Source organism: Sebastes umbrosus, chromosome 6, assembly GCF_015220745.1.
Source record: "Sebastes umbrosus isolate fSebUmb1 chromosome 6, fSebUmb1.pri, whole genome shotgun sequence".
Classification (NCBI taxonomy): domain Eukaryota; kingdom Metazoa; phylum Chordata; class Actinopteri; order Perciformes; family Sebastidae; genus Sebastes; species Sebastes umbrosus.
Genome location: NC_051274.1, coordinates 26675105 through 26691467, shown reverse-complemented (window position 1 = coordinate 26691467; position 16363 = coordinate 26675105). Strand labels below are relative to the sequence as shown.

General features: G+C 41.4%; 1 protein-coding gene across 1 annotated transcript in view; it reads right to left on the bottom strand.

Annotated features, from left to right (window-relative positions):
- Positions 1 to 8187: 8187 nt before the first annotated feature.
- tmem115 (transmembrane protein 115) overlaps positions 8188 to 16363 on the bottom strand; it is a 9286-nt gene continuing 1110 nt past the window's right edge. Inside the window, exons 1-3 of the mRNA XM_037773037.1 lie at positions 15522 to 16363; positions 11835 to 12199; positions 8188 to 8946 (exon numbers count right to left, since the gene is read on the bottom strand). The exon at positions 15522 to 16363 is cut by the window's right edge and continues 1110 nt beyond it. Of these exons, the coding sequence (XP_037628965.1) occupies positions 8637 to 8946; positions 11835 to 12199; positions 15522 to 16013 (1167 nt within the window). The 5' untranslated portion in view covers positions 16014 to 16363 and the 3' untranslated portion in view covers positions 8188 to 8636. The remainder of the gene's footprint in view (positions 8947 to 11834; positions 12200 to 15521) is intronic.

Sequence of the window (16363 nt, the reverse complement as noted above, 5' to 3'; positions counted from 1 at the left end):
TGCAATGTCAAAGGATAATGTAAATGTAATTGTAATGTAAATGTAATATAACTTATTATTTTAATGGAGCTTCCCAGCAAAAAGTGTTTCACACGTTTGTACCTGTACAACCGGCGTGACAATAAACATCTGGAATCTGGAATCTGGAATCTTGAATGTAAAATAAATAAATAAATAAAAAAAAAAACATGAAGTAGAGGAGTAAATAAAAGGCAGAGTGTGAGTTACATCTATTATGTGTTGTTGAGGTTGTCTCTTAGGCTGTGACATGGGTCCAAAATGAGTCATTTCCCATTATATCTCAAGTACCATTGGTGTTTTTCAGGAGACTGGGTCCCATCATAAACACATCATTTAGTTAGCTTCTGAATGATTTTAATGGGCACTATAATGGTCCAGCCTACAAAATGCTGCAGCTTTTTAGTCAATTGTGTTATTATTCCCCTAATCAGAGTTAATTGAGCCAATTACAGCTTTGCTGAACAATGAAGCTGGAACTTCCTGTCATTTTAATTGCCTGTTAGCCAGGAGTGAACTGTACTTAGGCTATTGCCCCACCTGGCGGACAGTTTAGGTAACTACATAGATTCAGAGAAATGGAGGACAAATCATGTCACATAAATAAAGAGAATAAAAATAATAGAAACATGTCACCCAGTTGTAAAAGGACACTTTCTAAGTTACTTACTTAATGGTCCCATATCACGCTCATCATCAGGTTCATGTTAGTATTTTGGGTTTCCACTAGAACATGTTTACATGCGTTAATGTTCAAACAACACATTATTTTCCTCATACCGTCTGTCTGAATATACCTGTAATTACCCTCTGTCTGAAACACTCCATTTTAGTGAATTTCAACGGAATGGCAACGGAATTGCGTTGCTAGGAAACAGCTTGGGTCCATGTGTACTTCCTGTCAGCTGATGTCATTCACATACACTGCAACCAGAAATAAACTGTGACACATTTAGAATGTTTACATTTAAAACTGTGAAATTGTCTAAATATTGTAGATTTGTGACATCACAAATGTACAGAAAATGTCTTGTTTCAAACGCACAGTTTCTGAATATGGGCTGTGTGTATTTATCTGTGGATTTTGATACTTTCACAGTATTTATATATCACTTAAACCTGCTTTATAATATAAAAGACTTGAAAATATCACTTTTAACAATATGGGACCTTTAAGTAGTGCTGATAGCCTGAATTGGACGAAAAAAACTGCAAGTACCCTAATTCATGACATGACATGATCATCGCACATGTCTTGGATATATTTATATTATACGCATACAGGGTCTGAAGTTACATTTTCTTTTCCTCACCTGCCACTGTTGCAAGTCATCAATGTTCAAATCTGTCAGTTCATGTCAGTATGCTAATCTTTTACAAATATTCAAGATCTGATAGAACACTCAGATTTCCTTTTATATATGATTCAGTAGGATTCCTGGTTGTTGTGGGACGTTACAGGTCAAGCCACTGAGCCACCTAACCACAATCTAACCAACCCTTATAATAAAATCACATGCTCATCCACTGCAGGACGGCAAATATCACAACAGTAACGCAACAAAGACTGAAACACTCGTTTTAATTTCATACAATCGTCTTTTATTTCATATAGAGATAAAGAAATATATCTGAAAACTAAAACAGAAAATTCTGTGCAACCGCCACAGTGCAGAGAGAGAGGGAGAGAGAGAGAGAGAGAGAGAGAGTCATTAGTATGGACAAGATCTGTTGGTGCAAACGTAGGGACAGATAAGGAAAATTAAATCAGTGAAATCTATTAAATAAGGAAAACATTGCAGTGAATGACCACCTTTGCCAACAGCACACAAAAGAAAACAGTCTCATTTGTAATCTGTCATTCATTTTAGGGCCTAGAGACAGGTGTTACCCCAAAGTCACTATTTTACCAAACAATTAGATTTGAAGGTAATTGGTTGCCTTTCTGGCTAAAAGACAAGTCAAGCTACTAGAATATGTGAATATACCGTACAACTCATAATCAAATCATACCAAATTTTGTGTCATGCAGATGTAGTCACGTTACTAAATTCTTGACGAAGCACTCCAATAATTGTTAGTAATCAATTTGTACCTGCAAATGAAGACTGGCAAATTAATTTTAACATTTTAAATTGAAACTTTTTGGTTACATTAAAGGGGACATATCATAAAAAAAACTCACTTTTTCAGTGCTTGTGCACATACATTTGGGAATCTGGAGTGCCTACCAACCCACAAACTGTGAAATAAAGACAACCCAGTCAGTTGTTATATCGCCCACAGCTTGAGAACTACCTAAAGGTGCACCATATTTTTCTCTCAAGCTCCCAGTGCAGACTGGGCTTTTTTTGGGAGGGAGGCTTAAAGAGACAGGCACTAAAACAACCTGTTCTAACTCCGAAGTCGTCAAATACCACCGCTTGTTAAGTGTCCCGTGCCATCAGATACCGACACACGGAGGCACCTTTTAGCGACTGTGACGCACCGGGTTTTCAACTAACTATAATGTAACTCCATTTTGAATGTGGGTAGGTAGATGCGTTTAGGCTGCAGCTGCGGCGGCCACAGGGAGTGCTAAAAAAACAACCACAGCGGCCTGCAGTGGAAAAGTAGAAAGAGAATCAACTTTTGGAGAAATGCAACCGGACGTCACGCTGCGGTGACCCATCACGTAACCGCCGGCCCAGAGCTGTACAACCCAGCCTTGAGGGAACAAAAGACGTTAATCGTAAGGGATAATGTACATCGAGTGGGTAATTGTTGTGAAATAAACCCTGACACGAAGTGGAAGGGTGGAGTAGCTGTACATTATACCGTTTACAGACGGAAATAACAGACCGTAGAACACCACGATTGACCAATCAGAATCAAGTATTCAACAAAGCTGTGTAATAAGCAGCGGTATTTGACAAGTTGGGAGTGAGAATGTGGTGGCTAAAATGGAACATTTCAGAGGGTGAATACAGGTATATTCAGTCAGACAGTATGAGAAAAATAATGTGTTTTTGGAATATTAAATCATGTAAACATGTTCTCGTAGAAATCCAAAATACAAGTATGAACCTGAAAATGAGCATATATCCCCTTTAAAACCCAATTAATGCCAGTTTACATAAAGATTGGTAAGAGAAACTGGACATCCATCGGCCACTTTTGACAGAAAATCTAATTGTTTGGGTAAAACTGAGAAAGCACCTGCTGAGAATTAAAAATAGTTTGATACTGGTGATACTGGTGTGCAGGACAAAACACTTATGAACTGTGTATGTAGTGCTTGTTCATTGACTAAAAGGGTTTGGCCACTGACAGTGACACCACTCATTACCCTCGCCTGTAGCTTTCCTAGTTTGTCCAGTTTGTACCAACTGTAAATTGTCATTATCCACACAGATAATGAGTGGAGGTTTGGCTGGGCTCAATCTGAAACCTCAGACTGCCAACTACAACATTCCCACACGTTCTCACTGATCACGTTACACAACTTCACCAGATTATACAACTTCATGATTATCTCCAAGGCATCCATGTCAGAATGTGTTTTGCTGCATTGCTGATGCTAGCTGAGTCAGCAGTAGCTAAGCTAAAAAAGATATCATGTTATTTCCAGAGTAACTTGCAATTAAAATGGTATGAGAATGACACCATAAAACTGTACCATCTGTAGTTATTACTGTATGTACTGGTTTGTTTTGACTATAGACTGCATATAAAGATGGACAGCATGACAGCTCCCCAAAAGTGAAGCCAAAACATCTCATTTGCCCCCTGGTGGCTGGCTGCAGTATAGGTCACAAAGCCCGCCTCCTCCATGTTAGCGGATGGGACATGGGCCAAACTAAAAAGTCAAAGTACACGTCAAATAATTTTTCCCCAAGGACGGTTTCTGTAATTTTAGGTAGTTCTTATCACGCTGATGTATGTTCAAGTGTTCATTTTGGTTTTAATTAGTTATGTGATGCTATAAAAAGGGGTTGAGACATCATGATTGACAGCTGCTCTGAAGGACGTAGTCGCGCAGCCGGAGGCTCGAGAATGGTAACTTTAAAGATCTTTTCATGTAGACAAATGTTTTGTTTTTTTAAATAATACAACAGAACTTTTAGAAAGGTGCCGAATGAAAGTATGACTTTTCCTGAAAAAAATTATGATCGTGAATTAATAATTTAAAAAATGTTGGCGGGTCCACAATTAATGTTTTGTTTATCTCTGTGGAAGATATCTGACGTTTGGTTCCCACTTCTAACAAGACTAGGCTAGGCTACTATTGAATAAAAAGACGTTGGTATCTCTGGGTTGTCAGTTAGTGTGAAAAAAACAGGTAAATGGCTGAGATTGATGGTAAGTGCCTGGCAATGACTTGTTGTGAAGTGAATTCAAGGGAACGGGGGAGGGAGAATGCAACATCTGCATCACCTTTAACTTTCTATAACCGTCACGAGTCTGTGTAATGGAACATGTGTCCATTTGATCATAAATGTAGTTATAGAGATATTATGGTTAGTTGTTGTGTCTTTCTAGCAAAAACAGCGACCGTGGTGCTAACATAGCAGCTAGGTGGCTCACGCTAACAAGCTGTGGCCGTGCTCGGCTCGTGATTGGCCAGGGCAGGTGGGTGGGCGGGACCTTGATATCGCGGCTCCAGCCCCCCGATCACTATTGCGCTGACTCGGACTCCAAATAACATAAAAAACTCAAGATGGGAGCTCCCGTATTCGGGATACTTTGGCTTCACTTCTGTGCGGTGGGAAGAAGTAGAGACGCGTCGTCCATCTATATATACAGTCTTTGGTTTTTGAAACTTTACCTCCATTGCTACTAGGAATACATTTGATGGTAGGATGCGGTTTGAGATTTCAGATATTTGACTGCAGCTCAACCTTCTGCACTCTGAAGCTGGATTTGACTCAGCTGTAGTCTGAAAAAAGACATCGTCTCTCATCCCTGTCCATTCAGTTATGCAAATACCACAGTTCATTCACATTTTAATTAAAGAATGACCCCACACATCCAATGTAAACACCATCTTCCAAAATAAGAGCACATTGAAATGAGCAGAGGGAACAAGAGGAAACACAGGACAGAAAACACAGAAGTTCATCACTCTAATATGGCTTATCACTTCCCATACATAACACCTTTCCATCAGGTGACTGTTTCTCATTGCCTGGACTTAAAAGTCCAAACTCAAACTCTACATATTGAATCTGCCGTACTTCATAACGTTAATCTGGAACACACTGTCAGATTAAAAACATAAGCATAGGTTGGAAATCTATAGGGACAAAACAAAAGTCATTGCAAGTTTGAATATCAGACTGCTAATGTTTCCCAGGAGCACATGTTCCTAAACTGGTGACATCATTTCGCTTATTCCACAGCTTTACACACCCAAGTCATACGGCACTGTTTGTCAAAAAGCAAATCTTGTGATGTTCTTCCTCAAAACTGCGCTATCAAATGTGTCAGCCAAGTTGAAATCCAGGCGACGGAGCCTGTGGGCTGAAGGTTTCTAGAGAAAAAACGCAAGCTGATCAAGAATCAGACTCACATAACTGTAATTTCATTTCTCATTCCATTTGACAAATTCTAATTTCCCACACACATGAATAAAACCTTTACATAGCATTTCTGGGGTATTAAATAAGGTAGAAGCATACTTTGCTGGGTGCTCAGATTTGGAACATAGCCAATCCCCAAATTACATTGAAAAACAACAGGCCAGTACTTTCTCCTCCTGGTTAATGATAGAGGGCGAGTGATGGCATAAATAACCCGCTGTGTCCTTTGTTACATTTGATTTGTTGTAGTATGCCAACTCAGTCAGTGACAAATAAAACGATCAGTAAGGCCACTGCAAGATTATTCTTCACAAAACAAATATTAGATTATTAAAGAAACAGTGTGTAACATTTAGGGGATCTATTGGCTATTTCTTTGGCGTATAATCAACTGAAAATAGAAATTGCTGTGTTTTTGTTACCTTAGAATGAGCCATATATATCTACATACGGAGCGGGTCCTCTTCATGGAGCCGGCCGCCATGTTTTTACAGTAGCCCAAAACAGACAAACCAAACACTGGCTTCAGATAGGGCCATTCGCGTCGGCCACCATAGTTCTCCTACATGCTTGGTTGCAATGTGCATCCTCACCGCTAGATGCCGCCAAATCCTACACACTGCAACTTTAATTATGTAAAGCAGAGCTACTTCATATTTGAATTAAACGTGTAACAACAAATTTCTGTACTTGATTCAAACATTTTGTGTAGTTTCCAGATTTCAAATTCATGCTTCTGAAGGAACCTGCTGAGTAAAATCCAACGGACATTATCATCAATCAGCATTTTTCCAAGATGGTTTGTGAAATAAAAGCAAGACCTACAACAGCTGACAGACGACAAACAACCTGCAACTTAATCTACTGGCCCCAGGAAGACTTCCACAGCTTGAAGAGACCTCTGAGGGTTGAGGGATGAAGAGAACATACGTTTGTACTTTATGCTCCTTGTTACATATGTGCAGCAGAATTGCATGGTTCACTTTCAGAACTATTTGGAAATTCTCCTTTAAAAGGAACAGTGTGTAGCATTTAGGTGGATCTAATGGCAGAAATGGAATATAATATTAATAAATATGCTCCAATCACCTGAAAATAAGAATTGTGTTTTCACCACCTTAGAATGAGCCATTTATACCTACATAGGGAGCGGATCCTCTTCATCGAGTCGGCTGCCATGTTTCTACAATAGCCCAGAATGGACAAACCAAACAATGGCTCTAGGGAGGGACATTTGCGTTTTCTTTTCGGCCAATGTAGTTCTCCTACACGCTTGGCACACAGGAGAAGTTTCGGTGGGTTGTAGTCTGCTACCTCACCACTAAATGCCACCAAATCCTACACACTGCACCGTTAATTAGAAAACATTTTCAACCTTGTAATCGCACAAGGTCACAACAATTTGTCATCACTGTGATCGCAACGTCTGAAATAATTTATTGGCTGCAACTGACTGAAATCAACAAAGACAGGTGGGAAATTGGGAAGTCAATGATTTGATCGTTGCCATAATAGACCGCGACACCTACAGTGATGACTGTCTACAAAATGAATAAATCAATGACCTTTTGGTCTGCATAGAATTGATGAAGTATTTTATATGAAACAATTTAGCTGCTCATCACCCTCCCTAGAAGATTATTCAGCACTGGCCCTGCGTGGCATTGTGAGTTTGGAAAGATGTTACAAAGGATGTGACTGGGAAACCTCAGCCAGGATGCAGACATCCTCTGTTTCTGGAGTCATTTATCCTCATAAGTCTGAGACCACAACAACAAATCAGAGCAGAGTTTGACACAGCACAGATACAAACTGAAACTCTAAAAATACCTGCACAGTCTGTGCATAACCATCACGCCTATTCTCTACCCTTCTCCTGCACTTGTAATGGGGCCAACTGACTAAAACCACCATGACAGACACTTCTCTGTACCACATGCAGCCAGATTACTGAATAGCTGTTGCTGATTCTTGTATCATTTCAGATCTTAGAAAGTGAAAGTGTAAAACGGTACAAGATGATGCTCCACGGGTAGCTAAAAAATATAATCAACTCATCATAACTCGTAAAACAAGAACCACAGATCTGTCCGAGTGTAACGCCATTAACGTGTCTCGTTAGTGCACAGAAACAAAAGGTGTTTTTGATTTTGTTTAGTCAGGAACAGACCCAGAAGAAAAAGACAGAATTGTTCTCCATTGAACGACGAATGGGGGTTTAAAAAAAAAGAAAGAGAGGGTGCACGGTCCATTTTTCTGCCTCTTATTCCAGAGAGACACAGGTGGCAAATGAAACTGGTCGGGAAAACTCTCTTTTCACCTGGCACCTCTTCAAATCTTGAAGTTTTGTATCATAGTTTATCAGCAGGACAGACCTGCAGCAGCTTCTTTCCTCTGGTCCAACACCTCTGCTGAGTGCGTGTTTTTTTAAACTTCCTCCATTACACACCTGGTTACAGATCAAGAACCGGTGAACCAAAAGCTAATGTCACTTTGAAGCCACTTTTCAGCGCTTAACAAACCGGTGCGCCGCCTTTCATCAAGAAGTCAGCGTGATTCTCGATCAGAGAACAACTACGGCTGCTCCGAAAAAGACTTATAAAAAGAATATAGTACACCCATTTTGTTATTTATTTAGAAAGCAAGAGAAAGAGACACATGAAGCAGTGGACCGAGCGCTGCAAGTTGGGATTAAGTCCGGACAAGACAGAGTATCTGGTTGACTTTCGGTCGAATGCAGGAAGGAAGAGAAGAATTAAGTGTCCAGTTCGCTCAACTACACTGAGCATTTACAACCAACATGTCTGAACTGAAAGCACTGTACAGTTACCACCCCTCTGGGATGCATCATGACATTGACAGTGTGTTTGTGAGCGCACGGTCGTGTGTATGAACTGGTCAAAGATGTTGTGTGTGTCGGCGTGTGTGATATCGAGCGTATACCTACTCACTGTCACTGAACATATTCGTATACTAGTCAGGGACGCTGAATACACTAGTACAGCTGCCAGTGACACCGAACAGAGCGTGCGTATCTTGACACGTGTGTCCTATTTGTTACGATCTAGAAGGTGCGTCCTCGAAGCTGATAATGCTGGACTCCGGGTGTTGCGTTCCGCCGGTAGACGGCCCTCCGCTGCTCTGTGACATCGAGGATGAGGAGGTGGAGGAGAGAGAGGCGCCAACAGGTCCCCCCGCTGGTCTCGGCGTGGAGGAGGAGGAGGGGTCACGCCCACCCGGGAGGAGCGGCTGTGTGTCGGTTCTGACCTCGTCGTCCTCGTCGTCTTCCTCGTCGTCCATGCTGGGCCAGGCGGACTGGTCCTCTACGCGCTTTAGACGCTCGTTCAGAGCCTTGAGGGCCAGTTGTCTGGAAGGAAGAGAGAAAAAGAGACGTTCTTCGTTAAAGCTAGGGTTGGTAATATTGAGAAACTAGCAAGAGTACACTAGATTTTAAAAATGATCCAACCGAAAATCCGAGCCCAGTGTTGCCAGATGTTTTCCAGTGAAAGTAGCTAGCAGCACTAGCTCCATAAGTCCCTAAATCTAGAGAGAAAGTTGCCAAGTCGGCAACACTGACAGCCCTTCCCTTCAGGCCTCCCTCCAAAGCCACTCCCCCAAAATTATCATTATGAACGTAAACTTGGGGGGCAGTAGCTCAGTCCATAGGGACTTGGCTTGGAAACCGGAGGGTCACCGGTTCAAGTCCCCGCATGGACCAAGTACTGAGTGTGAACTGGTAGCTGGAGAGAGATGCCAGTCTTGGGCACTGCCGAGGTGCCCTTGAGCAAGGCACCAAACCCCCAACTGCTCGGGGCGCTTGTCAGGGGCAGCGCCCTCGCTCTGACATCTCTCCATTAATGCATGTAGGTCCTGTTTGTGCATGTGTGTGTATTTCGGGCCTGTGTGTACTGTGTAAATAACAGAGTGAAAAAATTAATTTCCCCTCGGGGATTAATAAAGTGCCTTTCTTCTTCTAAACAATGAACATGGCTTTTGTCCATAGACGGTATATTAGAAGTGGACGTAGTCACCGTGACGTCACCCACTGGTTTGTGGACTGCCATTTTGATGCCTCGAGTTTGGCATTTTGGCTGTTGCCATCTTGTTTTTTTTGCAACCAGAAGTGACACGAGAGGGTGGAGCAAAGTACAACTGAATGCTGAATAAGACATTTTTAGGAGACCAAAAATTAACTTTCATGAACTGAAAACACGTCCAAGTCCAAGGGGACGTTTGTGCCAAATTTGAGGAAATTTCCTCAAGGTGTTCCTGAGATATCGCGTTCACGAGAATGGTCCAGTCGGCCATAAAGGCAACCTGAAAACATAATGTCTCCGGCCACGGCTGTCGCATTAAAAAATACTGATGACTCAGCATCAGATACCTCTGGCATCAGAGCTGAAGCATACCGAAAATGTTTCCATGGACTATTATAGTCTGATTTACTGACCTACTGACCTTTTTGTAATATGCTGTTTCCAACTACAAGATATTTTTTTATTCCCTACACAATTAGAACGATCTGGTAAATGTGTGAACTCACAATGAAGATATCCAACTAGTTAGTTGGTGTTAAAAAAATCAGGGAAATAAAACTTTTTGCCTATACTGTCCTCCTAATACTGGCAATCAGAAGAAGAATAGGCAATTTATCAAATTAATTATTCCCTTTTAGGAATGAAATTCATCATTTGTTGATTAAATCTCCCCACTTATCCTGGAGAAGTACCAATTACTGCTTAAATCATCACCATGAGATTCATTTCCCATTCAGCAGACGGCCGACCTCTCAATCAGCAGCTAATCAAAATCAAGCATTTAACAGAGCGCTTCATTCAGAGCTTCATCCACGTGGCAGCCATATTTAATGTGTGTCATACTGGAGGAAGGAAACACTACCCAGCAGACGAGTTGGGATGTAGACTGAAACAAAATCAAGTTCAACCAGTTTGTAGATAAAAATGTAATAATACTTGTTTGATGTCACAATGCTGATCCTGAACATGTGCAGCTGTGTTCAGCAAACCTACCCTGGATGAAAGTTGGAACAGTAGAGGCCAATTTTTAATATTCTTTAATAGGTCTCATGTTGTACTTATACTTACTTTAAAGATTTTTAGTTTTTGTTTTTCTATTTGACAGTCAATGTAGATAGACAGGAAACAGAGCGAGTGGTGTGACATGAAACAAAGACTCCCCCAGCCTGGACTCAAACCAAGGACGTTGTGGTCATGTGATATTCGACTTATCCATTCGGCTACCGGAGCTCCCTAAACTTTTTTTCCCCGCCGAGATATCAAAGAAAGAGTATAAAATGACCCCTTAACAATTACAGGAGCACAGGTCTGTGTGTGAGTGTGTGTGTGTGTGTGTGAGATCTAGCTGTAACTGAATCTGTATGACAGCTTGGAAGTGAGTCAGCTAGACAAAGGAACAGGGGGATAAACAAACCTCCGACAGCTTGACAGTGTTTCTGTGAATCCCCACTGGAAGAGACACGTGAGCGTTCTGTCATCTTATCCACTGGTTCCCAACCTTTTTCCTTATGAGACCCGTTTTCTATTATTGAGTAAACTGACGACCCTGACTAAGTGACAGATTTTATGAAGGTTTCATATTATATTCCATGCATAACAATAACAGAACTGATAAACTGTGCAATTAACCCAAATAGTGAATGCAAGAACTGCAGGAAGTTTGTGGAAAACGAGCAATTTTGGATGATTTTTGAGCAGATTATTTCCTGTGAATGTTGCATCAGAGATGAGTTTTCCTGTAATTTTTAGGAACTTTTAATACAATTCAGTGTATTGTGTGTTCTCTGCGTACTTTTCTAATGCAGGATGAGGCTGTTTAGCAGAGAGGAAAGGCTCTGTGAATATAACTTGGGTTCAGGTCTTCACTATTATCACCCTTAACCTGCTTATATCTTAAATAATAATCCAAACTTTAAAAATAACAATTCAATTTAGTTTTCTTCTCAGAATTGAACTAAATGCTGAGATGTAGGCCAGATGTATATTTTTTAAAAACGTTGTCTTACACCCCTTACAATCAAGAAGGCGTTGCGACCCGCTATGAAGCTTTGGCGACCAAAACCCATGTATTTAATGGAAAATTAATAATTAAATGTAAAAGTTAATTGGCCAGTATCATATATTTAATAACAGGGCGCACCAATATATCAGACCAACCTTTGCATCAGTTTATAAGCATGCAGAGTAAATGTTTAACTCTTTTTTCGCTCTGACTCACCTCCTCCTCTCTGCATCTCCAGGGTCCGTCCCTGGCAGGCTGATGGTGATGGAGGACGGCGCCCCCACGTCGTATCTCTTCACCATCTTCCTGCACACCTTCACCTTCACCAGGGCGGCGTGGACCAGCCCCGCCAGCAGCCCCACGGCCGGCTGCAGCGCCTCGGGGAAGAAACTGGCAAAGGCAAAGTGGTCCGACATGTCGCCGCGGCCCCGGCTGTGCCTCTGGTAGAAGCGCAGGTAGACCCAGCCGGACAGGGCGCCGAAGCTGTACGCAGCCAGGTGGGCAGAGCTGTCGAGCAGCCCAGACAGACGCAGTAAGGCCAGGAGGAGGAGGACCAGAGCCGGCGCTGCTTTGAGTCTCACCTGAGATGGAAGAGGACAGATTTTAGTTCCTGGGAACAAAAATAATCAGGCAAAGGGACAGCTACCATTTTGTCTACGGACCACCACAGTGGCTGCCAGTTCCCACAATTCACTCAAGTCAGCTAGATGCAGGAACTGGAACAGTAACAATAGCTGGTTACATGCCAGGGTGGCAGGCGTGAGTCACAGTCAAACCAGCGTTTAGATGGAGTGCATTCCCTAACCTGCTCATCTGAGATGAGGGAAATTAGAGTGAAGTAACCCAGTTTATTAAAACTCATAACAAGCACAAAAAGAGGTAACTAAAGCAGAGTGGCCTTATAGTTTAAGAGAGACACATTAGGAATTTGTAGCTTATGTGTGCTTCAGCAAAAACTAAACCCTTATCTGGACAGTCAGTGTAAACTGCTCTGAACATCAGATTTAATCTAAAAATGCAAATTAACAGATCACACTGTAGTCCAAATTTGGAAGAGCATCACATGCCTGAACCAGAAGACAAACACAAACCAAACGAACACTCAACAGCCTATCAACCACTGGCTTATATTGCATTAATACAACAGCACATTCACTGTATTTGGCAATTATATGACATGGGTGTGCTCACAAAACGATTAACGCACCACACCGCCAATTATTACCACACCACACCGCCATAAAAAAAAAGTAATTAAAGGAAGGAAGTGCTACTTGGTTGTAAGAAGAGGAAAAAATAAAGAAACAACCGTTCCTCCCCCTGCATTAAAATCACAATTCAATTGAATTGAACAATTATTATTTACTAGAACTGTAAGTATTCAGTATTCAAAGCTTCTAAAACAGCATTTAGACCATTAGGGCAGAGTAAAGCTACTGATGACTGCTCTTTCAATGGAACCGCGATAAGAAAGTATAATTTAAAAGCAATGTGAACAACCCCATGTATTTAATGGCACAGCTACTCTGGGTCATATTGTTGCCATAGAGCTTTTTTCCCTTGAGAGATAATTTGACAAAACGAAAGTAGCCGAGAGCTCCTCATAGCACCAAGTTGTACATCAGCTATAGCAGACATCATTTCTGTTGTACTTTTATGGTCCTTTAATAACGTTTCAGGCACTGCAGTCATCGCCTCTATACAATCCCGCCATAGGCGATGGACTTTTTGTGTTTCGTCAGGATGTGGTGCCACTAAACAAAGTCTCTGTTGCTGAAGAAAAAAATAAATAAAGGAAGTGCTTCTTGGAGACAACTAAGAGTAAAAATAAAGAAACAACTGTTCCTTCCAGCATTAAAATCACTATTCAAGAATCTGGGAAGTCATCCCAATGAAAAGGCTCAGTATCATACACAAAAAAGCCGGACTTTACAGTAGATATAAATGTGTTTGTTGTCTTTATGGCTGTTGTTTGTAGAATCCTGTTGGGTACTTTTCACTAAGTAAGGGGCTGAAAAAGACACATAACGGGGTGCTTTCATGCAAAACCACAAACTACAGCCTCAAAGGTGCCTGGAAGCAACACGCCTGAAAAAACAAACATCATGGGATTCACCACATGTGAATTTTCAGCGCAAATAAACCAGCATTTCTCCCAGTGCAAGTATGCTCGTGGTGAAGTGTGTAAATTTGCACATTTCAGTCTATTAACCTTATTTTTAAAAGCTACCTTTTAAACTCACTATGCTTGCTTTTTAGCTAAGCACACAGCGGGTCTATTCAATTGCAGGCCCGTGGGCCGAATCCGGGCCTTTAACGACCTCAAACCGGCCCTTTGATCATTTATAAATATGAAAAAAGTTTTTAGATTCATTCATTTAAATTATCATGCCAACTTAAATTTTTTCTTTACAAAAGGCTTCATATTTCAACAAAAAATATTTAGATTTTTAAATATACAGTATAAACAGCTCAGTCGTCAGGATTTTTTTTTGGCATTGTACGTTTCTGCAAACTACTGATACGTTGAATGTGGACGTTTTTGCATTTGGTCAGAGCAAGTGAAGCAGTACAGCGAGTGACGCGCTGATCAAGTGACATGGTATATCGAGAGACTGTTATTGAACGTCATGTGGTATGAAAGTTACATGGTATAATAACGAGTACAACAAGCACGAAAGTCCTCCAAGGGCGGTGGATGGATCAAACAAACACAGGACTTTCACCCAGGAGACCGCTGATAGTTTCCCGTGTGAAACCAAAAGTAAACATTGACATTACATGTGTAACATTGTTTTCCATAACATGGTTTTCTTTAACGGAGTTACCCGTAACATTACGTTGCGTAAGAAAGTCTGCTAAGGGCGGTTATTGTTTATTTATGGTAGTTACTTAATTGGTACATTATTATTTTAATACAAACCATGATGTTTTTTCTAGCCTTAACCATGTAGTTGCATGCATAGGTTGCAAGCGTGATATGAGGCTGATATAAAATGTATTTATCAAACGTATTTTTGGTTCAGACACATTGACATTCAGCGTATCACGTGGTTTGCGGAAACGTACAATGCCTAAAAGTTTTCTGACGACTGTGTTGGTATAATAGTTCATAGATTACGTTCTAATCTAACAAATCTATAACTCTTAGAATCCACAAATATGTTTAATACATGTCTAACATCTTTCCAATACATTTCTCTTGTGTTGTTCTTTCATATACTGTAGAAGTGTAAAAAATAAGTTACGTCAAATTATTTCAAGGGACATACATAAGGGGGTCTGTATCTTGTAAGCTAAAAAAAAGGGTTGAGAACCTCTGGTTTAAGCAGAGGGGATTTAGGAGAGTCAAACTGAATAAATTATTTTTTTAAATGCAACATTGTGTTTATTAAAACAACAGTCTACAAAGATTAAAAGGTGTATTGTTTTACATTTTAATTCCTGGCTTTGCAGATCAGACAGGAAATGTAAATGTTTGGTCCCTTGGTACTTCACTGATTTTCAAATCTGGCCCTTCTAAAAAAGTAATTGAATAAGCCTGACGTACAGTTTATATTCAGTGCTTTCAGTTACATGTAGTGTGTGTAAATCAAGGCAAAGGATCTGGCACTAAGAAAATCTTCTTGTCCTTACTCTATGTGTATCCATTGTGAAATTCAATGTTAATTTAAACTAAAAACAAAGCACATTTTATGGTATTTTGTGAACATGTCTGGGTGCGTCCTTGATGTTTGATGGCCATAATCTGTCACAGGCTGGTTTATGTACACATCTCAAGGACTAGTGGTTAGGTTTCCAGTGCTGTTTACATTCTTGTTGGGGTACTGGTCTGGTGTTATTCACAGGCTCAACAGAGGAGCATCAATGCAGAGAAGAAATTTGGTATTTAGTTAGGCTCACCTGTGGCACTCTGAGTACTGTAGTGTCCCCCATGGTCTGCTTCAGCGCCACCAGGACACCTCCCAGGAACCCGGCTGCTCCGTAGACACGCACAGCAAACAGGTAGTCCAGGTCAAAGCTGGCAACGTAGGTGAGGAGGTAGGAGAGTCCAGCCAGGAGGCCTGCAGACACATTAACCACTGCGAAGAAGATCAGGAGCTCCAGGGCACCCCACAGAGGCTCCAGCAGACGCCCACAGGCCATAACTGTCCCCACGTTGGCTGCCACACCCCAGACGTGCTGCTCCACCACCCCATGGGTCACCAGTGTCCACACCCAGAAGTTGGGCGGAAAGAGGTAGCCTGGGGTCACCCCCAGGGCGTATGGAGTGTCGACAGCCCATGACAACAGGTAGAGGAGAACCACCACAGCACTTATTGTCTTTACCACCACACTGGTGCTGGCTAGGGCAGCCAGGAAGTGCTGCCGTGCCACTGGCAGGTAACGATTCATTGTGAGTCTGTGTTTTTAAAGAGGATCCTTCTTGAGCAAATCAGCTCAAGAGAAGTGAAAACAGCAGATCAGTTTTCTTCAGGTGCAGCAGCAGATGTTGATATCAATAATGCCAAGAAGAACAGGTAACACCTCCTGACAGCATCCACTCTTCTCTGTGAGCCTTCATCCGGGATCTTTCAACTGTAATCAGCTCAGTAAAAGTCCTTATATTCAAACAAGGTGACAAACTTTAGGCAGATAAGCTTGAAGATGTGATAACCTTAGCTAGAAGACCTCTTGATCTGACTATCTGGCGACCTTCAGAACAAGGTTACAAATCACTTCTCAGCTTGCAGGCTGGGTGTTTT